This window comes from Eretmochelys imbricata, chromosome 6, assembly GCF_965152235.1.
Source record: "Eretmochelys imbricata isolate rEreImb1 chromosome 6, rEreImb1.hap1, whole genome shotgun sequence".
Classification (NCBI taxonomy): domain Eukaryota; kingdom Metazoa; phylum Chordata; order Testudines; family Cheloniidae; genus Eretmochelys; species Eretmochelys imbricata.
In genome coordinates, this window is record NC_135577.1 from 5494576 (window position 1) to 5517648 (window position 23073).

The 23073-nt window shown below is 44.6% G+C and overlaps 1 protein-coding gene and 1 pseudogene across 1 annotated transcript; one reads left to right on the top strand and one right to left on the bottom strand.

The window, feature by feature from the left end:
- Positions 1-3537: 3537 nt before the first annotated feature.
- On the bottom strand, positions 3538-4481 carry LOC144265992 (olfactory receptor 5J3-like; annotated as a pseudogene).
- A 16794-nt stretch (positions 4482-21275) lies between these two features.
- Positions 21276-22214, top strand: LOC144265998 (olfactory receptor 5AR1-like). Its single transcript, XM_077819115.1, has one exon. The coding sequence runs from the start codon at positions 21276-21278 to the stop codon at positions 22212-22214; it is 939 nt and encodes a 312-aa protein (XP_077675241.1).
- The last annotated feature ends 859 nt before the right edge of the window (positions 22215-23073 follow it).

Genomic DNA, 23073 nt, shown 5'->3' on the forward strand with positions numbered 1-23073 from the left:
GCCCCACTCTCCTCCCAGAACCAGGAGTAGAACCCAGGAGTCTTGTCTCCCAACTCTCCTGATCTAACCCAAAAAACTTCCCTTCCCAAGCTGCAGATAGAAACCAGGCGTCCTGACTCCCTTTGCCCCTCCCTGCACCACCCCATTAGATCCAGGAGTAGAACCAGAAGTCCTGGCTCCAAGCCCTGCCCCACCCCAGCTCCTAACCCAGAAGACCCCACTCTCCTCCCAGAGCTGGGACTAGAACCCAGGAGTTCTGTCTGAGGCTTAATCTCCTCCCATTTCCTAGCAGAGATTTCAAATCTCAGGCCCTAAACATTTGCCTCAGGACAACTATTTAATCTACGAGGACCTGTAATAATAGCAACACCACCTGCCTGGTGGACTCTCCTTCCTCCAGAGCTTATCACTTGTCTATTAACACCACCAAATGATCACAGCTGCTCTGACAGTCTCAGCAGGGCTGCCTTCAGAGGCCCTCCGGGCCATTAAAACCACAGTTTTCCTTACACAGCTCTGCTGATTCTGCTAGCCAGGAAAAGGAGAAGTTGGAAGGCCTCTCTGTAACCCCTAGAGCTAGGGAAGAGGGGAGCTCAGTCTCTGTGGGCCTGGTCAGCCCCCAGTCTCCCCTCTGAGGTTTGCAAGCAAGGGGGCCAGTTGGTACCAACTGTGGTGAATTTTAGGAGGTAGACACATCTGACCTACACGCTGGGCTGAGAGCCCACCAACTCATTAAACACAACATAACAGATTCAGGGGCTTAGAGGGGAAAGATCCTGTATGCCATTCCCAGACCTCCTCCCACCCCTGCCCCTGGACAGCTAACCCCCTGGCCTGGGGTCAGATTGAAACCAGCATTCCCCCAAAGAGGAAGGTTCCCCATACCCTATTCCCAATAGCCCCTGGTCAGAAACCAGTACCTCCCCACCTCCTGCCTGTAGAAACCCCACTCCGACATGCCCTCCTCACATAGTGTTGCCTGCAATCCCTTATTACAAGGGACATCCCTTACTTTTTCATCTCTTTACAACAAGATCAGGAGTTGCTGAGCACTGCAAAAAGCAACAAGAAATACCCCTGGTGAAGGTAGGTGAGTCCTGCTTATTATTGGTAGTATTATGAAACTACAACTTATGAGAATACCAGGACAAGGGGTGGGGCAGGAGTGCTATGAAAACAGTCCCTTATTTTTGAAATACAATGTTGGCCACCCTATCCTGACACCTCCCTCCTGCCAGCTCTTGCTAGGACTATCAAAAGCAAGAGAGAGTGGCAGGCTAACAGCCAGGCTGGCCAAGGAAACATGTCCCAGGGTGGGGCTAGGGCAGGAACAGAGTTGACTTTTGGCTCCAATATAGAGAGAGTGCTTGATGGCTGAGAGAAATCAGTTGGTGAGAGTGAATCAACACAGAAACATTGAGAGAACAGGATGTGTGAACCACAGGAGTGTGTGTGTGTGGTGGTGGGAAGGGGAGGTTAATATCCTGAAGCAGGAAGATCCACAGATTAATTATGTACTTAGTAAAAAGAGAAACCTGCTCTTTCATATCAGCTCCTAATGTGTTATTCTCCCCGCAAGGGAATGTCTAGATGAGGTCCTGGGGTCACAACCCCAGTAAATGAATCCTCAATCATACACCCCTCCTGCCGTGCAGGGACAGCTATTTAGGATATTTCATTTTCTCAAATGGCTTCCTGCTAAAGGGTGGGGGTTTGCTGGAGTGCCCTTAATATAGGAGAGCCTCTGAGGCGGAGCTAAGGCCCTCTAGCCCCACCCACAAATAGCCTGGCTCTGCCTCTCTTGACAAAAGACCATGTTCAGGCAGGAGTGATTTCCTCTAGAGGGAGGGTGGGAGTTTGTTTGTGAGATAGGGCTGTGTTTATAGGCAGTCCTAAGGAGGAGTGTTGGGCAACTTAAGATAATCCTACATCTATGGGCTTTTGTAGGGAAGGGCTGAGAGTTTAGGCTTCTCTGTTCTGTTCCTAGCTTTGGCTGGGGAGTAGGGTATGTCTGGGAACTAGAATTCCTGGTTTCTGTCCTCTATGAAGAGAACTTTAAGAGAGGGCATTGTCACTCTGAGCAAGAAGATTCAGGCACAGAATGGGTGCGAACCCTGTTTTCTCTAACCTACTAGACCCTCTCAGACCTGGGTATAGAACCCAGGAACCCTGGTGTCCCGTACCCTCCTTCTCTCTCCTATAGGCCCTTCCCCAGGTCTGAAGAAGGGCTCTGTAGAGCTTGAAAGCTTGTTGCACCAACAGAAGCTGGTCCAATAAAAGATATTATCTCACCTATCTTGTCTATCCGTAGACTCTATGATGGCAATTTCCCACAATATTCTGCACAAACGTTACTGAATTCTGTGAAATCTTATTGAATTAAATGTATGTATCATTGTGTTCTAGGGACTGTGTTTGATTACATGGGACAGGAGGAATACCACCCTCCAAAAATTAAGAACAGGTTGGAGATGCAAATTTACTCAAATTGTAACACCTCCAGAGAGCTACCACCACCTGGAGAAAGGCTTACATATGCTTGTTCAAACTGGATTCTTTAAGGGTCAATGGACACAGAAAGGACTTTGAGTTAAATAGCTTTAGTTAAAACTGATTCAGAGCCTTATTTCTAGTGCTCCAAACAGACAGGACCGTCTGTCCAAGGGCTGCCTCAATCCTTCCTGGTTTGGAAGGACATGGCCCAGTCTGTGTGTTTGTTCTGAGCAAAAGGCGGTGTGAGCTTTTAACCATAGAAAAAACCCTTGGTGGTAAGGTTTGAATTACTGTTCAGCATCTAGAGCCCTTGTTGGAGCTGGGGTGATCTCTGGTGAGGTTGTTAGCATGTATGTAGGTTCTTTTATTGCTTTTAAAGTTTTCTCTATAATGCTTTCCCCTTGAGAATAAATTTGTTTGCTTAGAAAGAGTGGTGTGGTAACTTATAACACCATTGTCTATCTCAGAAGAAAAGTATAGCAGGTTGTCTTAGGCAGTCTGGCTTACTGGGGAATTCACAGTGTAGGTAGGGAACTGTGGAGCCCCAAAAAACCCCAATCAAGAGGGCAAGAGGTGTACATCTCCACCCAAGAGAGGTGACAGCTGAGGAACAGGAAAACCTAAAAGCAGGTGTCCTTGCTGGGGGGTTACAAGTTCAAGGGTCCTGAATGAGACAGACTCCACTCCCCTTGGAATTTCTCTGGAGTTTAGTCTCAGGGACTTGCCTTAATCACCCGCCCCCCCACAGGTTTTAGTTCCGGAAGGAGCTGCAGGAACCCTCCCCCCTGGAGTAGAACAGAGTCATTCATAAACCATTCTTATAACGCAAGTTCATATAATGGTCCCAAAGATACTGCATGGGGTTGCAATATCTGTCACACCAGATCTTCTGAGTGTCTTACTTGTTGGACAATGCCACCTCTAAAACATTATTCTTAAAACTTGAACACATTAGAGTTTTTATTTTCATTATAAAATTACATAGAGTGGAAGGGAATGGAAAGAATATTGTCACTTTAGTCCAAAAGATGATTAAATTATTCATCAAAGCTGCTGAGAGAACTTTCTTCTCTCTAACATTCTCCCCAGGGCGTCCTTCACCTCCTTGTTCCTCAGGATGTAGATCGGAGGGTTCAGCATGGGGATCACCATCGTGTAGAACACAGAGATCACCTGGTCCTGCTCCAGTGAGGAGGTGGAACTGGGTTGTAAGTAGATAAAGAACGTTGTCCCATAGAATATAGCTACGGCTGTCAGGTGGGAGGTGCAGGTGGAGAAGGCTTTGCGCCTGCCCTCAGAGGAGCGGATCCTCAGTATGGCAGCAGTAACATACAGATACGAGAAGAGAATGATCAGTATGGTAGTCAGTTGTATGGAACTAGCAAAGATAGAAAGCAACATTTCATTGTTGTGAGTGTTGGTGCAGGAGAGCCGCATGAGTGGAAGGACATCACAAAAGTAATGATCGATTACATTGGGCCCTCAGAAGGACAGCTGAAAGGTGCAGCTGGTAAACACGGTTGCATTTGCAACCCCAGCCATGTAGGAGCTAGCCAAGAGCCAGATGCAGGACCTCTTGGATATGATGAGCCTATAGAGCAGTGGATTACAGATGGCCACATAACAGTCATAGGCCATCACCGTAAGGAGGAAAGAATCAGTGGTGGCAAAGGCAAGAAAAAAGTACATCTGTGCAGCACATCCAGCGTAGGAAATGGCCTTACTCTCCCTTGAGGGCTCACCAGCACCCTGGGGGCGATGGATGAGGAGTAGCCAAGGTCAACGAGTGACAAGTTGCTGAGCAAGAGATACATGGGGGTGTGAAATCGGGAGCCCGTCCAGATTAGGGCAATCATCCCAGAATTCCCCAGCAAGGCGAGAACATAGATCACCAGAAATATGAGGAAGAGGGCAACCTGCAGTTCTGGATGGTCAGTGAATCCTGCAAGGATGAATTCAGTCACGGTAGTGTCATTTCCCTGGGCCATTGCTTCACGTGGGCTTTGAGGAGAGACCTGCACAGAGGGAATTTCTGTAGAAATAAAAAACAGTGTGAGGACCTGGAATTCCATACGACCAATGACAGCATTTTAGTCCATTTGAGACCGTTGTTTGCTGAAAGTAAGAATATTTTTACCCATTTGTGCGTATCTCATTCTTTCTCTTTTGATGTGGACAATCTGCAAAGAGCAACTATTGGCATAAAACTGTAGCATAGTGCCGACTTGATTGCCAGAGGGTGAAGTTCACTGTTGGCTCAGTTGAAAAACCTTTCCCCCCCACAGCAGAAATCAAGAGAGTTTGCATTAGAGCTGGGTGGTTAGTTTTGGGGTTTTTTTGTTTTGTTTTTTGGTTCAGTGGCTGACCTGAAAAATCCCCAAATAACACCCACTTGTTCCCTTCTCCCCCAAAATAAATCATTTCGTTGTCAGGTTTTTACCCTCTTCTCCCTTTTTTTTCAAGTTAAATCTAACAGATTTTTGGAAACAAAACGTCATTTCAAAACAAAACCTTGAAACACATTATTTCAAAAATGTCAAAATTGAAATAGTTCACCTTTTTATTTCAGAATAACTCCTTTGGAAGGTAATTTCTGTGACCCTTACACTCCCAGTATTGTGTTGCCAGGGCTAACACTGTTGCTTTGGTGTGAATGATTCTTGGGGTCAATTCTGGTGCCTCTTCCTGGAAATCTCATAGGCATTATTAACCTCTAGCCAGTGCAGGGCAGTTGCCGAACCTGTAAAGCTCAGACGATGAACTGGGATGTATACACTACCCATTGGGATCTTACAAGGTGGCCTCATACAAGGGGGCGAGAGGAGAAAGGACTCAGAGTTTGGGCGGACAGTTAATAACTACAGCACAGGAAATGAATCAAAAACATTCTGCTGTTATCTGCAGCACCATCCCTCTCCCCAGACACAGCCCAAGCCCAGGCTACAGCCGAGTGACACAATGATTCACCTGCTGTGTACTGCTGGTGGGTCTGCACCCAGGGCTGCTCCTTAGATTCTGGATGTAGCAGCTTCAGCTGAAGGGGTCGTTTCCTACATAAGTAGCTCTCAGATCAGTTAGGAAGTTTTAGGTCAAAATTATACCTTCAAACCGACTTTCCAGTGGATCGTGAGATTTTTCTTGCTGCTCGCAATAGGTTTTTACTCTTCCCCCCTCCCTTCTGCAGTGCTACACCCAGACAAAGCAAACCTACCTGCGTAAGGATGAATCATTTATGTGATGGGTCCAAGAGATTCCCATCTGGAGGAAGGGCAGGGGGCTGATTTATATTCCTTTACAGTCTGTTGGGACCTTAAGTCTCTCCAAGCTCGGACCGTCAGACAGACGAAGGAGCTTCAGCTATCTTCTTGTTGCTGGGGCCAAGTGTATTTGTGGAGAAGTGATTTGTATAACACCATGCCAGGCCGTTGTGATGCATGTCGGTAATTGGTCCCAGTGTGTCCCTAGATCGCTGAGACTGAGTGATTCAAAGCACTGGGAATGGAATATGGAGACTTTTCAATGCTAGGTGTTGTGCAGGTTGGGCAGATTGGATGGCTCAAGAGATTGGGAATTATTTAGAGGTTCAGGGCTACACTGTGCTTTGATCACCTGCTCTGTGTAAGGGGCAGTGCTTAACTACACCACCCCAGGAGGAGGTCAGGGATTGAATTGTGACTCAGGTGCTGGAGTCGATAGCTACCCTCACCTATGTGGGCTCATTGAGACAGAGGGGAAGAGGCAATGCTCTGCCAACTTTCCACCCACCTGTGTGTCTGCTGTGAAGCCCCCACTTTCCCCATTGTGTCCCCTACGTAGGGTCAAGTCTGTGGGGTCCTGCTCCTCCTTGTGTGTGAATGACCCCCGTAGAGCTAGGCCAGGCTCTGGCTCTCAGAATGTATGTCTGTTTTGTTTAAGCATCCAAACTTTTCTGTGCACAGCAAATATCTGGAACCTATAACACTGGGCTGGCAATGAGCAAAAAGTGGGTGGCAAACATCCACTTTCTCATGAGAGTCCCAGCACCTCTACTCCTGGTCTCAGTTGGACACTGAAAACACTAAGTCCATGTCTACAACGGTAATTGAAAGACAAAACTTTTGTCATTCACAGGTACTTAACCTCCCCCCACCCCTCGAAAGACAAAAGTTTGCAGTGAGAGGTGCCTGTGTGAACGACCGCGTTGTCGGTGGGAGCGCTCTCCTGTCGACGATGCAAATCTTACTCATTGGGGGTAGAAGTATTTTGTTAGCAAAAGTGCCGACCAACAGTGTTAACACTGCTCAAATTTTAGCAACCCAGCCATGTCACTAAAAGCTGTATAGCATAGACATAGCCTAAGGGATAAAAATATATGTGAGTGTTTCAGAATCTTAAACCAACTCATGTCTGAATGTGGGGCTTAAAAAAGACGTGGAGTCTATGGGAGGGGTCGATGGTTTGTTCTGGGTGGGGGCTTGGAACAAGTTCATTTATATTCATAGGGAATATATATTTAACATACACACAGAGAGGAACCAAATGTCGGAATGACTTTCATGCTGGATGAAGGAAAACAGAACAAGAAAGAACGAATGTAAGTCCTCAGGCGACAGCACAGTGGGTGTATGTCTTTGTCCTCAGTCACGTGATGCATCACCTCTGCCTTACAAAATAGCCTCTGCCTCTGCGGACAGCAGATTTCTTGATAACGGAATCGTCAGGAGTGGGAGCAAGGGGGAGTTCATTCTCTCACTCTTCGGCACCTGTGCCCAGGCTGCCTACCAGGGTCCCAGCCAGAGCCAGTTATCAATCTATGGTTTCTTGGGTGGGGATATAAATACCTGAACATTAGGAATTTCTGGGATTATCAAAGAAGCTTGAGGGAGTTCATAGCCCAAACCTCCATTGGAATTCAATGGAAGTGGGTTCCTAAGTCTCTTAGCTGAGCACAACTGAGACCAGCAACTCAATTTTCAAGATAACATCTTCCTCGGGGGAGAGGGGGAGGAATTAACCCATCACAGATTTTGCAGAGGGGTTTTGTTGAGGTCTAGCAGGCCTAGTGGTCCGGCTGCTGCCAAACTATCTCTCTGAGTTTTAGGATGGGTTTTCTGGGCAGCCTGGTGGGCCCAGCAGCCAAGTCACAGTTCATAACCTCCCTACTACCCCTAGATCCCTCTGAGGTCTCTGGGGGTTGATGGAGGAGAAGAAAAGGGTAGGGGTATCCAGGCTCTCCCTCTCCACCAGGTCCTGCCCCAGGGCCCAAGGGGGTATAGGCGAGGGATGGCTCAGTCTCTCTTGACTCCTACTCAAGATCAGCCTCTCCTGAGCTGCTTCCTACATTTCCTGTTTTCCCTTCAGTTTGGGGCATGGCCCCAACCCTATGTTTACATGTCTCAGTAATTCAAAGCCTTAGCTTGGGGCAGGAGCGACTTCCTTCTGTTTCATTGCTAAAGCAGGTTTGTTATAGTTTGCTTGTTGCAAAGCTCAGAGAAACCTATGGGACACAGGACTATTCCCTCATTGATTCTAATGGGTTGTGGGTTGTTGATTGTCATTATGACATTTGGATGCATTCCAGACCAGGGAGGGTCTGCGTCACCCCTGCCCTGCAACTTTGGGTGCCTTGTAATGCCTTGCTGCTGTAGTTCCCACCTGAGCCACTCACAAATAGCCTTTGAGCATGCAAGTCACACCCTGTAGGTCTGTGTACAGATACAGCCTGCTAGCACACTCCAGTCAAACTCTGGCTTCCACCAGCCTTGGTTACCACATTCAGGGTGAGCCCAACATTCTCTAAGTCCTAGATTTTCCCCCACCAAATGTGTATTCTGTACTGCCCTGTCCAACCTTGTCCTGGACAACTCAGATAACAAAGGTCTCTGTCGTCCCTGTAAGGATAAAATATGCAAAAACTTGACATCCTAAATGGAGTTACCCCCACAATTCACAACATTGGATTTATTTTGATAAAAGAACAAAAACGTTTATTTGAGTGCAAAGACATAGATTTTCAGTGACGACAAAAAATAAGGTGTTAAACTCAGAAATGGTTACAAGAAAAATAAAGATAAAAGACTTTCTCAGCTTATGAAACCAGACTTGGTATAAGGTGGAGGTCTTACCACAAGTTCCCATAATCATTGCTGACCAAGTTTCAGATCAGGATCTGCATCCAAAGTCCACAGGCTGGCCGTCTTCATCATCTTCATCTTCTTCGGTGGAAAAGAGAGAGAGAACTTGGGAGTATTGGTGCCCTCACTTTTATAGTTCAGTCACACTTTGAAATTCTAGCCTTGGGATTCCTATCCTTAGAAACTTATTAGGACTTTTAAAGTAATAGTTCTGTAGATTTTGTAGCCTACCATCCATGGAAATAGCTTTTGATATGTGGTTAGCTCTATTCTCTTTTTTCAGATACTTGCAGCCTCTCAATAAGAAGTCTGTAGTAAGTCTTGGACACATTCCTCAAGGAATATATAACTTTCAGGGAGGAGATATGGAGAAGTGTGGCAATGGGCACTAATGCTTGTGATGATATAAGCTTCAATCCCATTCACATACCACCAATGTATTTGCTTTGGACTTTCATTCTCCTGTAATGTTGTCATTGTAATTTATGCCATTACAGTTATTTCCATGTTACTGTTGCGACTTCACTTCAGAATATGCACATGGAAGAGGCAAAGAGGGACCAAGAAAAGATTAAATGGAACCACAAAGATCTGTAGTTAGGTCAAGAGGGCTAGATCTTTTGGTCAAGCAAGTAATTTTGGTAACAATATTCTCTTCTCTGAAATTTTGACCAGAGAGAGAAATTTCCAAGTCTGTGTGTTTAAGATTTATGTTGCTGTGTAAATCAAGAGTGGAACTCCTTTAATGATGCTGTAATGGTTATCGCTATCAGCTCTAAAAACAGCAATCTGTGTTCAAATCTCAGTGAGAACTAAAGGTTTTATCCAATTATTTCATTCAGAGAGAAGGTCAAGGTTTCTTTTTAAATGAATGTCTAATGTAGGGCCCTGGGTCCATATTTACTCACTCAAATAACTGGCCTGATTAACAAAATGCTGAGAATCCAGAAGCTAACATAGATTTTTATTATTATTATTATTTTAGTCTCCTTGTGCCAGAACCATGTCTTTCTAGGTGTTCTGGTGAACCTCTTAAAATGTTGTCAATAATAATTTGCTGTTGCAAGTTGTTTACATGTTCAATCATTGCAGGACTTCACTGAAAGCAGCTTTTTAATTATACTCAAAGAGTGTGTATTATTTTTAAAACATTAGGATTTCTAGTGTATTCTAAAGAACCATTGTAACAACTTTCTTAGGGTTGTGGTGAACTCTCTGTCATTGGAAATTTTTCAATAATTTATTTTTTTTTCTAAAAAATATGCTGTAGTTAACATAGGAATTAATTGCTTGGGTTCTATATCTCTGACTAGCTTCCTGTGATAGATAGGAGGTCAGGACAGATGAGCTCATGGTCCCATCTCCCCTTAAAATGTATGAATAAGTTTCATTGGATTCCATATCGGTTCTTATATGGCCTTGCTCCTCTTAGGATTGAAACACCTCAATAAGTTCATTAAACAACATGACTAACATCTGTCAAATGTGGGGGGTTCTCTCTCTTTTGTCATTTAACCATAACTGCTGTTCCAGATCAGATCACTGTTTCTTTTGTCTGAAAGTCACCACCCACAGCTGCTTGAGAGGAAGGTGAAAGGAACAACCTGTTGGTGAATTATGAAATACAATGCTCATAGGAAAAGATTCCACCAAAACTGAGTCAGTAATTGGGTGTCTGGAACATTTTTAACAGTGGGGGTGCTGAAAGCCAGCCCTCTTACCCCTGTCCACCCCACCACTCCCCAGAGCTGGGCTATGAGCAGGGCCGTGTCTCATGGAGTGAGTGACCTGGATGGGGTAAGGGGGCCGAGGTTGGGGCCACAGCTGGTGGTAGGCATGGGGCTGGCAGCTAGGACTCCAAGGTGGGGCGGTATCAGGGACCTGGGGCACAAGCCCAGAAGTGGAGCCCCAGGCATGGGGACAGCAGTGGAGTCCTTGGTGCAGGTAGGTCCCTGGGTGTGGGGGTGGAAGCCTGGATCTTGAGCACTGTGCCGGCAGCCAGGACCCTTGGCGCAGAGTGGCATCCGGGATGCTGGGTGTGGGGCAGCAGCTGGGACCCCTCAAAAACATGCGGGCATTGCAGCACCCCCTGTACCTCTAGTTCCCGTGTCTGTGGGTGTTTATACACTAAATAATAATAAACTTTTATACAAAGAGAAAAGAAAATTTACTTAAAATTTAAATAGGTGTGTTTTCAATAATCTTACAAGCAGTATTATTAAAACATAACCAAGGCAGAAGTAGCAGAAAGATAGCAGCTTGAAGCTCTGAATTCAGAGGGAAACATTTGGACTTTCCCTAAAGAACTGAAATGAATAGACACAGATTTCCTGAAAATCCCTGGCAAATACTTACATTCCACCCCACTTCCCCCATGACATTGTAGAGCTATCCCCATTCACATTTTTCATTTCACTCCAAATGCCACTTTTCTTCCCCATGGTCAATCTCATTGGGCCTTGTCATAAATATAAAGGGAAGGGTAAACACCTTTAAAATCCCTCCTGGCCAGAGGAAAAACTCTTTCACCTGTAAAGGGTTAAGAAGCTCGGATAACCTGGCTGGCACCTGACCAAAATGACCAAGGAGGAGACAAGATAGTTTCAAAAGCTGGGGGGTGGGGGAGGGAACAAAGGCTCTCTCTGTCTGTGTGATGCTTTTGCAGGAATCAGAACAGGAATGGAGTCTTAGAACTTAGTAAGTAATCTAGCTAGATGTGCGTTAGATTCTGATTTCTTTAAATGGCTGAGAAAATAAGCTGTGCTGAATTGAATGGATATTCCTGTTTTTGTGTCTTTTTGTAACTTAAGGTTTTGCCTAGAGGAATTCTCTATGTTTTGAATCTAATTACCCTGTAAGGTATTTACCATCCTGATTTTACTGAGGTGATTCTTTTACTTTTTCTTCTATTAAAATTCTTTTAAGAACCTGATTGCTTTTTCATTGTTCTTAAGATCCAAGGGTTTGGGTCTGTGTTCACCAATGCAAATTTGTGAGGATTTTTATCAAGCCTTCCCCAGGAAAGGGGGTGTAGGGTTTGGGGAGGATTTTTTGGGGAAAGATGTTTCCAAGCAGGCTCTTTCCCAGTTATATATCTGTTAGACGCTTGGTGGTGACAGCAATAAAGTCCAAGGGAAAAAGGAAAATAGTTTGTACCTTGGGGAAGTTTTAACCTAAGCTGGTAAAAATAAGCTTAGGAGGTTTTCATGCAGGTCCCCACATCTGTACCCTAGAGTTCAGAATGGGGAAGGAACCTTGACAGGTACACAGAAGGGTAACTGTACAGTCAGGAGAGTCTGAACCATGGAATGCACAAAGTCCCCCACCCATGAAGCCACCACCAGCTGCACACCTCCTTGTTCATAATGGCCATATAATGGAGGGGTTTGCAGATCGCAATGTAATGATCAAACGCCATCACTGTGAGGAGGAAACTGAACAGCGGTGCTATGCAGCCAGCAAAGGAGATGGTTCTCCTCTCAACAAGCAAGTCTGCAATCAGCTTTGGGGCTGTGACCGAGGGATAGCAGATGTCTACGAAGGACAGGAAGCTCAGGAAGAAATACACAGGGGAGTTCAGACACTCACTGCACTTTATGGTGACAATGATGAGCAGATTTCCCAGTGTGATAAGTATATAGAAAAGTAAAAACAGCACAAAACACACTCGCTGTAACTTCTGATCCTGGGAGAATCCCAACAGAATGAATTCAGACACATTGTTTGTATTCTCCATGTATTCGGGATAGGAGATGACTTTAAGGTGCTGAATAAAATCACCTGTCAAGACACAGATTAAGGCATATCATCAATAAAAAAGTCAATGTTGATTACTCTCACAGTGAATATTGAGCTGTATTAACCAAATAAATAGATTTTGACCAAAAGTAAACCAATATCAATATTCCACTCAAAGAACACTAGAAGTTGATGGCCAACTCAATATGAAAAGCTAAGTTATATGAACATGTATTGCAGTTTATTTCTATTGTATTGTTATATACACTCACTAAGCCTATTGTTCAACTGTGTTCTTTTAAACAGGAAGAATAGCCTTCTCACGTTGTCTCTTGGGCTTATAAATGCCCATTTTATGTACTTAATTGTTGACTTGAAGATCCAAATATGGGACTGAGATGTTCCACTTAGGAGGCCATGTTTGAAAATTGGTGCATGAATATTTTCACTGGAAATCTCTGGAAATCTCTGTTATAGTCATGAATATGATTCGTATATTAAAGCTTTAAAGGGGAATAAGATAAATGTACATTAGAAAATTGCTTTTTAGTATTTTTCCTCTGGTAACTCAAGCAGAAGTTCAGTTTATTATCATCAGAATTCAGACACTGTTAGCACACATTGCTCCAGACCTCTATTGTTCATTTCTGAAGAGGTAAATGATAAAAACACATCACATGTTTGTTTTCTCATCAGTCATGATTCAGGATTATCTTCTTGAGTGTAACAATCAGAAAATATTGATTTCTCTTGCCACGGACATCAGGATTTAGTTTCTCATGGGAACATACCATATTGATCGAGGAAACTGCACATCTGTCAATATTCACTTCAAGAAACTATAAACCAGTGTTTCCTAAGCCTTAAATATGGAAAGCATTCATACTAAAAGAGAATGACAACAGAGGAAACCTTTTCTCTAAAATGCCTACTGAATATTGTTAGTTTGCAGAATTATCATCTTTCTACACATCACATTTTTTCATTTCACTCTCAAAGTCACTTTTCTACTCCATAATTTGAAAAGGTGGTGTGAAATTTTCATACAAAAGTTGTTAGTGAAGTGCACGTTGTGAGGCATTGCTCCATATGCTCATTCTGAAATTCTCCCTGAAAAGAGGTGAGGGTGACTTTCAGGACCAGTGGCTGAAAGTCTTAACATTTTTAAAAATACTTCAAGAATATTTCAAAAAATGTAAGAAACAAAAACAGCCAGGAAAAATGAAAACTTTCAGTGAGCTTTTTGTGAAAATTTCCACACACAACTTCCCTCCATTTTTTCAAACAACTATGGAGCTGGTTGTATTGTCCCAGATTGGAGGGGGTGGGGTGTACCCCAGATTTTGATTAAGCTAATTGCAACCATATTGTCTGCATTCAGCCACTGTGAATTAATAAAATAGAACATCACATAGTTAAGAGTTAATTTGAACAAGCAGGGCTTCTGGAGGCAAAGTCAAATGTTCACTACACATTTGCAGTTTCTGCTAATCGGAATGGGAGGAGGGTAGAAAAGAGTCAACAAATTGAGACTGAAAGAAAATAAGTGGATGAGGACTTTGCATTTTGGCGCCTTTAATATAGACGCTTATTATGAAAAAGATTGTTAGGAATGTTTGTTGATAAGTAATTTATTGAAGTTAGGAGAGGTACTGACCCAGTAGGGGTCACTATGAGCTATGCGTTTGGTAAACGTTAGTTATAAAAAGACTAGATAAAAAAGTGTACTTTACAGCAGCTTTCTGAAGCTGTCCTGGGAGATCGTTTTTCTGACCCCATACTCCCTGGCAGGGAAGTGACTGGCCATCACGGACCTGCTGCCAATTTCTCAATACCATCTCAGATTCTACGTATTTATTTTGGATGTTCTAAACCTATTGCTTATGTCTGTGTGTGCTTAAATCTAATACATCGTAGTTTGAGATAAGAGCAAGCTTACTTGTATTAATCTTTCATCAGACAGAATTGCTGTGTTCCCATTGATTTATTCCTGACATTGCCTGGGGTGAAACAGTTAAGTTACCACTGCTTTGGGTTCTGAAAACCCTGGGTAACCATTGAAATGTCATGCATTTTTAATTTAAATAAATAAAATAATTTGTTGGGGGAAAATAACAATTGTCTTCTGGCACAGTTCAGGGCAACTGCCCTTGTATTCCCCCTCTGCAGTCCAGAAAGTGTCCCGACTCTTAGATTTATGGCTCCCCACCTGTCACCTCTCTCGGATGTGGACAAGGTCCCGCCCCTTTCTGACCAAAATTTTCCAGGCTGTAAAGTTCCCTGCCTATACTGTGAATTCCCCAGCAAGTGAGATTCCATGAGCCAGCCTGCTTTACTTTTCTCCTCAGAGATAGAAAACAGTATAATTGTCATAGTTATCACACAGATCTTTCTAAGCAAGCACATTTATCCTTAAGGTAAAAGTGTTACACAGAAAACAAATTAAAACAGTAAAAGAATCTACACACCCACTAAAAAGCTTTCCAGAGATCACTGCCCACCCTCTCAACTCCAATAAGGGCTTCGGCAGGTGACAGTCCTTCCAACCCTTCCCTAAGTGCTGGGGGTCCTCTCCTTGGACAGAAGTTCTGTGCATTTGCTGGATCAGAAAGGCGGACCTGAGTCAGTTTAAACTCAGGTTATTGATCCAAAAGCCCTTTCTTTGTCTGTTGATCTCTGAAGAATCTGAGAGAATTTGTCTAATTACCTCCCAATGGAGCACTGTGGTCCCCTCTGCCATGCAATTCCATATATTCACTGGCCTACAATGTTACATAAACTTATTACAGTAAGCTCTCCCCAAAAATATGGCAAGAAATTGCCATACCTGTCAGACATTCCCCTTGCTCTGTTTTTATATTTTTAACAGTTTGTGGTCTGTGATATGCAGGAAACTAGACTATCTGATAGTTGCCTTCTGGCCTTAAACTCTACAAATTAGTTATTTATTATTATAATTATTTTATTTTATTATTTTATTATTTGAAAAACATATAGTAAAATACCCCAGAGAGTTTGCAATTAGATCCATGTGATTTGGCTCCTGCTCCAATATACAGCCTTCATTCTTACTGTTCTTATTTGTATTAATGTGGGCACCTAGGAGCCCACCAGCACCCCATTGTGCTAGGTGCTGTACGCATAGACACAACAGAGAGACAGTCCTGGCCTTAAAGAGTTTGCAGTCTAAGACAGGAGTCCACAGATGTTAGACAGGTGGGGCAGTACGAGAAAACAGAGACACAACACTGGGCAGTTGTCTCAATAAAACAGTGGCCTAATCATTGTCAAGTTTCTGGAGACAGTGAGAGCAAACGTGAGTTTTCAGGAGGGACTGGAAGGAGGATAATGAGAAAGCTTTGTGACTATTTCTAGGGAGCTCCTCCCAAGTGTGAGGGGCATGGGAGGAAAGCACAATGGTTCTTGTCTGAAAATTTAACAAGTGGGTGATGAAGGCTGTGCTTACTGACCAATCTGAGGTGAATGGTGACCTTTCAATAGTGAATGGTGTTAGGGTCATCTGGGACAGGTTGTGAAGGGTCCTGAAAATGAAGACAAGCATAGAGAAAGGGGAGCTGGTAAAGGGATATCATGGTCAAACCAATGGGCTAGAAAAATTATCTTTGCAGTAGCAATCTGAATAGATATGAGCAAGGTAAGACTACATTTGTAATTACATGAGTCACATGGATAGACTCAAGCCTGAGCAATTTTAAGGGGTGGAACTGACAGTATGAGTGAGAAAATTCCTATATGAGTTCTGAAATGGTTCAAAGAGACAGCACTTCTGGGAAAAGCCATTTTTTTTAGGGTGAGATATTCAGAAGTGCCTAAGGGAGTGACCAGTACAAGTTCCAGGGAAAGTATTATCTGCATTTTACATAGTGAGGAAGTGAGGCAAAGACGGTGAGTGCTCAAATTTAAAAAAAAAAGTGCTTTAACTTTGAGTGCCCATATTTAAACACCTGGGCTGACATCAAAAGTGCCTGAGTGACATTTTCATCAATTTTCAATGGGGCTGTAGCTCTCAAGAGTCTAAAACCAGCGTCCTGTGTGGATACAAAATTTGTAACAGCATCCGATCCGCAAAAATGATCCATGGATATAAAGCGAATATCCACAGGTTTTCAGGGCTCCAGATTCAAAGTTTGTGTCTGCATCCGGTCCATGATCCACATAAATTGTCCACAGATATAAAATGGATATCTGCGGATTTGCAGGGCTCTAATTAAAGGGACCAGTTTTGAATCTATTTTCCAATACATATCACATTTTGCACCTTCTGAGGTGAGTGACCCCATGAGCATCTGATCAGGATTCGGGGGATGGGAGGGGAGGAATGGGCCAGTTCTCTTTGAAACAAAGAAAAGGGGAAGAAAGAAAACACCCAGAAGTTTGAGCAATAATTGGAAACAACACATATTTGTGTAGTTATCCCTAGGGGACGTGAAGATTTTAATGATCCCATCTGTGTCTGCCCTGAACTGAAGAACTCTGGGGCTCTCCAAGGAGTCCATCCCAAAAGCCACTGAAACAAGTCTATAAACCAGACCTCCACACACAATCTGCTTTGCAGTCAAGAGTAACAGATGTCTCCCTCCTGCAGATAGGTTTAATTGCTCTGGTTCTGAGGGAAGTGGAATAAATATTCTCTTTTGGTGCTGGCAATTCTGAATTAATTCTGATTCAGAGGCAAATCTCATGGAGATCAGATTTATTGACTCCAGAGGTCCTGACTTTTCTAAGAAGGTTGCATCCTCAAGTGGTGTCAGTTGCCTAGTTCCACTAAAGCCAATTTTCCATGTACACATGCTGATGATCTGGCTCATTAGAGAAGAGCAGTAGCTCTTTTGTAGAAAAGGTTGAGACTCACTTATCATTGGCTCTAAAATCCACAGCCTTACTCAGACTGTCTTGAAAATGGCTGATCCTCGTGGAGGTCTAGGGTAGGGTTAATGGACTACATGTGGAGTCATGCATGCAAGGGAGAGCTCCTTGAAAAGTCCCGGGATATCAGAATTATACAGTTCACATCATGTTGTTTTGTGAATGCCCTGGGCACGCTGGGGCTCTGATTCTCCCCAGACTGTTCTCACCTTCTCGGGGTTGATCCCAGCTAGTGTCTGGCACCCACTGACCCTCTGAGGAAAGGAACATTTCAAAAGTTATTCAAGGTAAACTTTCATGTGCAGGGGGAGGGCTCAAAGCCAGAGGGTTTGCAGGCAGCCTGTCCTCAGAACAACAAGGTGGTTCAAGATGGCTGGATCCCAGTGCCCACCTTGCTCTGTGATTTTTGAATCCTGGCTTTGGCAGATTTCCACACATGTGTATTGTGTATGTATGACAAGGAGAAAGGTGGAGAGGAGAGCTGAATTGCATCTGTTTGTGCGTGTGGTGGGAGGGAAAGCTTGGAGCAGCCAGGTCTTTTGTGAGATGGTCACAGCAATGGATGTGGTGGAGGGTTGGGCGTTGGAGAAGTGGTAGAATAATGAGTGTGTGTGTGGGGATATCCACTGTCCAAACACTAGGGCTTCGAAAACCCAGTTCGATGCCTCAAGCCCTGAAGAAGAACTGACTTTTGAATAATGTAGGGTTGTTATTTTCCTGTGATCCCTTAATGTATAAGAGATCGTCCTTGTCATAAATATAAAGGAAAGAGTAAACCCCTTTAAAATCCCTCCTGGCCAGAGGAAAAATCCTCTCACCTGTAAAGGGTTAAGAAGCTAAAGGTAACCTTGCTGGCACCTGACCAAAAGGACCAATGAGGAGACAAGATACTTTCAAAAGCTGGGAGGAGGGAGAAAAACAAAGGGTCTGTGGCTGTCTGGGTGATGCTTTTGCCAGGGACAGAACAGGAATGGAGTCTTAGAACTTAGTAAGTAATCTAGCTAGATATGCGTTAGATTATGATTTCTTTAAATGGCTGAGGAAATAAGCTGTGCTGAATAGAATGAATATTCCTGTCTGTGTGTCTTTTTTGTAACTTAAGGTTTTGCCTAGAGGGATTCTCTATGTTTTGAATCTTATTACCCTGTAAGGTATTTACCATCCTGATTTTACAGAGGTGATTCTTTTTACTGTTTCTTCTATTAAAATGTTTCTTTTCAAGAACTGAATGCTTTTTTTTATTTTTCTAGGATCCAAGGGTTTGGGTCTGTGGTCACCTATGCAAATTGGCAAATTTACCAAACCTTCCCCAGGAAGTGGGGTGCAAGGGTTGGGAAGATATTTTGGGGAAAGACGTTTCCAAACAACATTTTCCCAATAAACCCAGATAAACGTTTGGTGGTGGCAGTGGAAGTCCAAGGGCAAAGGGTAAAATAGTTTGTACCTTGGGGAAGTTTTAAGCTAAGCTGGTAAAAGTAAGCTTGGGGGGGTTTCATGCAGGTCCCCACATCTGTACCCTAGAGTTCAGAGTGGGGAAGGAACCTTGACAGTCCTCAAAGGGACCTTTTCTCTCTGGGAGCTCAGAGACGCTGACAGAGCAGAACCATAAGTGGCATAACTGGTGGCATGGGAAGTCGAGCCACCTGTGCCCTTCCCCACACATAACCCCCACCACCGCCCCCCACCACCACCATTGCCCCACAATTATTCCCCAGGACAGTTTCATTAGGTGGAGGGAGGGGGCGCTTCTTCCCTCTACTTTTCCTGGGTCAAGGGAAGGAACCCCAAACTTCCCCCTTCTCCACACTGCAGTGGGGAAGGGGTAGGCTCACCCTTCCCTTGGTGCTTCTGCTTCCAGGGGAAGGGGGAGGTCAGAACAGAACTGGGAAGTGTGGGGAAGAAAGGAGGGCATGGGAGCTCAACAGTGGGAAGTCGAGCAGGAGCTTCTACTCTCCCTCCCCCCAGAAAAGCCTCCTCACAGCCAAGCACTCTAATTGTGTCTCCTCTTCAAACAATTGCCTCCACTGACTCCGTGTTAATCCTTGCACTGGTCCTGCATCCTCGACCCGGAGGAGGCCACGTGATTGGAGGACTGGTCTGCTCTGTACAGACAGAGAAACAGGAGACAAGGAGATGATGTAAAGATAGTGAAGGGACTGACATTCAGCTCCTGCTTTCTGTGGCCATGGGAATCCTTGCCAAAGGGGCAGTGGCTGAGGAGAGCTGGGCAGTGGAACATGAGGATGCCAAAATTATTGGACCAGAGAGTGCGAGTGGTTCGGGCACACACCTCATGGGCAGGAGACCCGGGTCCATTCCCCCTGCACCAATTGCTCTTTCTTAATCCACAGTGGAACAGCTTCAACAGGAGAGACACGATATGTCAGAGGCCAGAGGTTAGAGCGCTCTCCTGAGAGGTGGGAGATACCTGTTTAAATACTTTCTTCCCTCTCTTTCAGGGAAGGGGAATGGAACCTGGGTCTCCACATCCCGGGCGAGTTCTCTAACCACTGGGCCAAAAGTTATCATGGGGGCAGGAGCACCACAGCTGCCTCCTTCCGCCATTCTGTGTAGAACGAGGCCAGTGTCCAATTCATTCCCTCAAGAAACTGCTACGAAGCCAGGAGAGGGGTACCTGTGTGTGGGTTGCTAGTAGAGAGAGTCACATAAATCCAGGTGGAAGGGAGGTGCCGATCTGTGAGGAAGGGGCAGTGCTTCGCAAATCGGTGGGTCCCACTGGCAAGCTTAGGGGACTTCCCACCTGGCATGCTGTGGGCTGTTGTGGAACGCATTTTAAGGTGCCTATCTGTCCCCATTCATTGTACAGGGAGACTGTGGAAGCTCCTTCACTGGAGGTTTTCAAAAGGAGGCTAGAGAGCCATCTGCCTTGGATGGTTTGGGCACAACAAATCCTGCCTCTTGGCAGGGGGTGAGACTGGATGACCCTTGCAGTCCCTTCGACCGCTACGGTTCTATGATTCTACAGGGAGGTACCTAACTCGGCTTTCTGGATTGCACTGCTGTGCTTGTTTTTGTTTAGGCACCTAAACGTGAGGTGCCAGGATACTCGGAGCTGCAATGTCTGAGTCCTTTCATGGATTCCAGCCTTTGAGACTTAAACACTGCGGGCCAGACGATCATCCCCACGGACATGCCGAATAGCATCAGAACCCACCATTGCTCCCATCGAAGTGAATAGCACCACCGCCTGGCTGGGGTAAGTTTGCTGCTCACATGAGGAAAGGTATTGGATCTGGTGCTCTGAGTGAAGGAACTTTTTTTTTCTTCAGAAAGGCAGGGCTGTAAAACTCAGCTTGTGATAAACACGGCCATGCAGTTTTAAGAGCTGAGTCACTGCAGTAATGTGAGGAGTGGAAATGGAGAAAGAGGGTCAGTTTTCTGGAGGGACCTAGTTTATTGTGAGATCAGGAGCTCAGGAGTGCGAACAGGGGTCAGGCTACTTGTGCACAAATGCTAGAGGCTCTGCATAGAACGCTGGGTAGCCCCAGGCTGCTGAATAAAGTTCTCTTTCCTGCAACTCCCTGCCTGCCCATATCCCTTATTGCTAATGAAACAACTAGCCTGGCTCCATAACAGACAGTGCATAAGCACCCATGCCTCATATACGTTCACACCCCAAGTAGTACTTTGCCCTGCAAAAAGTCTCATTGCCCAGTGGTCTCACTAATTGATGTGGGTGATTGTATCAGAATCTGACCATGGAAATGACATTGTGCAGGTGGGTGTGTTGTTAGCCGCAAAGATTGATCTCAAGATCATGAGCCACCACTCCCTGAGCTAGAAAACCTACCTTGAAGCCAGTGCTGGACTCCGATCACTATATGTAGTTCAGACAGTGGAGGGAAACAGAGATCTTCATGGTGGGTGTGAGGCTTATGGAATCCTGAGATGGATCCACTGCCTAGAGTTTATGCTTTGTTGAAAGTAACAGAATTTGAGGTGTTTGCATTCAGCCCTCATTTGTCTCCTTTTTTAGTGTAGGCCTCACTTTCTCACCTGCAGTGGAGAGTGCGTCTGGGATAAATGACGGAGAGGAATCACACTGCAGTGAGTGAGTTTGTCTTGTTGGGATTCACACAAGACCCAAAGCTGCAGGTCATCCTCCTTGTGATGTTTCTGTTGATCTACCTGCTGATCCTAGTGGGGAACCTCTCCTTGGTCACCTTAATCAGGACTGACTACCAGCTTCACAACCCCATGTACTTTTTCATCAGCAACGTGGCCCTCTTAGATGTTGCTTACACCACCATTATCACTTCCAGCATACTGATTACTTTAGTATCAGCAAGAAAAGTCATTTTGTTCCCTGGGTGTGCTCTGCAATTCTTCTTCTTATGCATCGCATTGTCCTGTGAATGTTACCTCTTGGGTGTCATGGCATACGATCGCTTCATGGCCATCTGCAACCCATTGCGCTACACTGTCATCATGTCCAAGCGGTTTTGCATGCTGCTGGTGCTGGGGTCATACCTAGTGGGCTGCGTGAATGCAATTGTTCAAACTATGTTTATATTCCGTTTGTCCTTCTGCGACTCAAATGTCATCAACCATTTCTTCTGTGATGTACCCCCGATCCTGAAACTGTCCTGCTCTGACACCCACACCACAAACATTGTTCATTTCACCTGTACCGCTGTGGTGGTAACACCTACTATCTTGATCATCCTTATCTCCTACATATACATTGTGGTTGCCATTCTAAGGATCAACTCTGCCAAGAGCCAACTCAAAGCTTTCTCCACCTGCGCCTCCCACCTGACGGCCATCACTATCTTCTACGGAACAGGCTCTTTCATGTATTTACAGCCCAGTTCAAAGTACCCCATAGATCAGGACAAAATCATTTCTTTGTTTTATACCCTTGTGATCCCCATGTTGAACCCCCTGATCTACAGCCTGAGGAACAAGGAAGTGAAAGAGGCCTTTATGAGGATGTTACACAGTAAGATTTATTCTCTGTGAATTTAAATGTTGGGAATGGGTTTTTTAATGGTAAACAGGAGTGAAAGTGGGGAGTGAGTTCTTTACATCATTATCTTGGTTTTTGTGAATTATCTTGGTTTTGTGACAACCTTGTTTGTCTTGCACCAAAAAAACCCTAAGGGGCAGGTTTTCCAAGGAGATCTGCACCAAACAGCTATGATTTGGCAACTCATCAAGTAGCCAGCTTCTCAGAGCTGCTCAACTCCCAGTTAGGAACCATTTTGTGCTAAGGCCACGTTGCCATCCTCAAGTGAAGGGCAGGCTGGTCCTGTAGTTCAGGCACTGGCTGAGGACATAGAAAACCTGGGTTCAATTTCTGGGTCCACAATGGACTTCCTGTGTGACCTTGGGCAAGTCACTTAGCCTCTCTGTGCCTCTGTTCTCCATCCTTACAACGGGGATGGTGGCACTGCCCAGTCTCCCAGAGTGCTGAGAGGGGAGAAACATTAAAGAAAAAGACAGTAAAGTGCTCAGAGAGCTACTGATGTAAGCAATAGGCATTATTTTTATTATTATTTATTGATTTATTAAGTGTTTTAAAAGCATGAGCTGGGTCCTCTAATAATGAGAGTGGCTGAAAAATCATTTATATTTCATAATAATAATGAGGCGTGTGTGCTCATTATTTGCCTTCTAGTTTTTGAATATTTGAGTTATTCGAACTAGTGAATATTTGGGTGAACTCTGGTCATGTTTTGAAGATTTCATTACAGGGTCTTTCTTAAAGTTAACGGTATGTGCCAGTGAGCCACTTAGGGGCATTTCATCACTGCCTTATACAGTACTAGTCCACTTATTTTGTACAACCTTCTACTTACTCACCAACAGCCCTTTCTGT

Bases quoted from the DNA above. Each gene is read 5' to 3' on its own strand.
- LOC144265998 (XM_077819115.1), top strand. From the start codon at position 21,276: ATGACGGAGAGGAATCACACTGCAGTGAGTGAGTTTGTCTTGTTGGGA.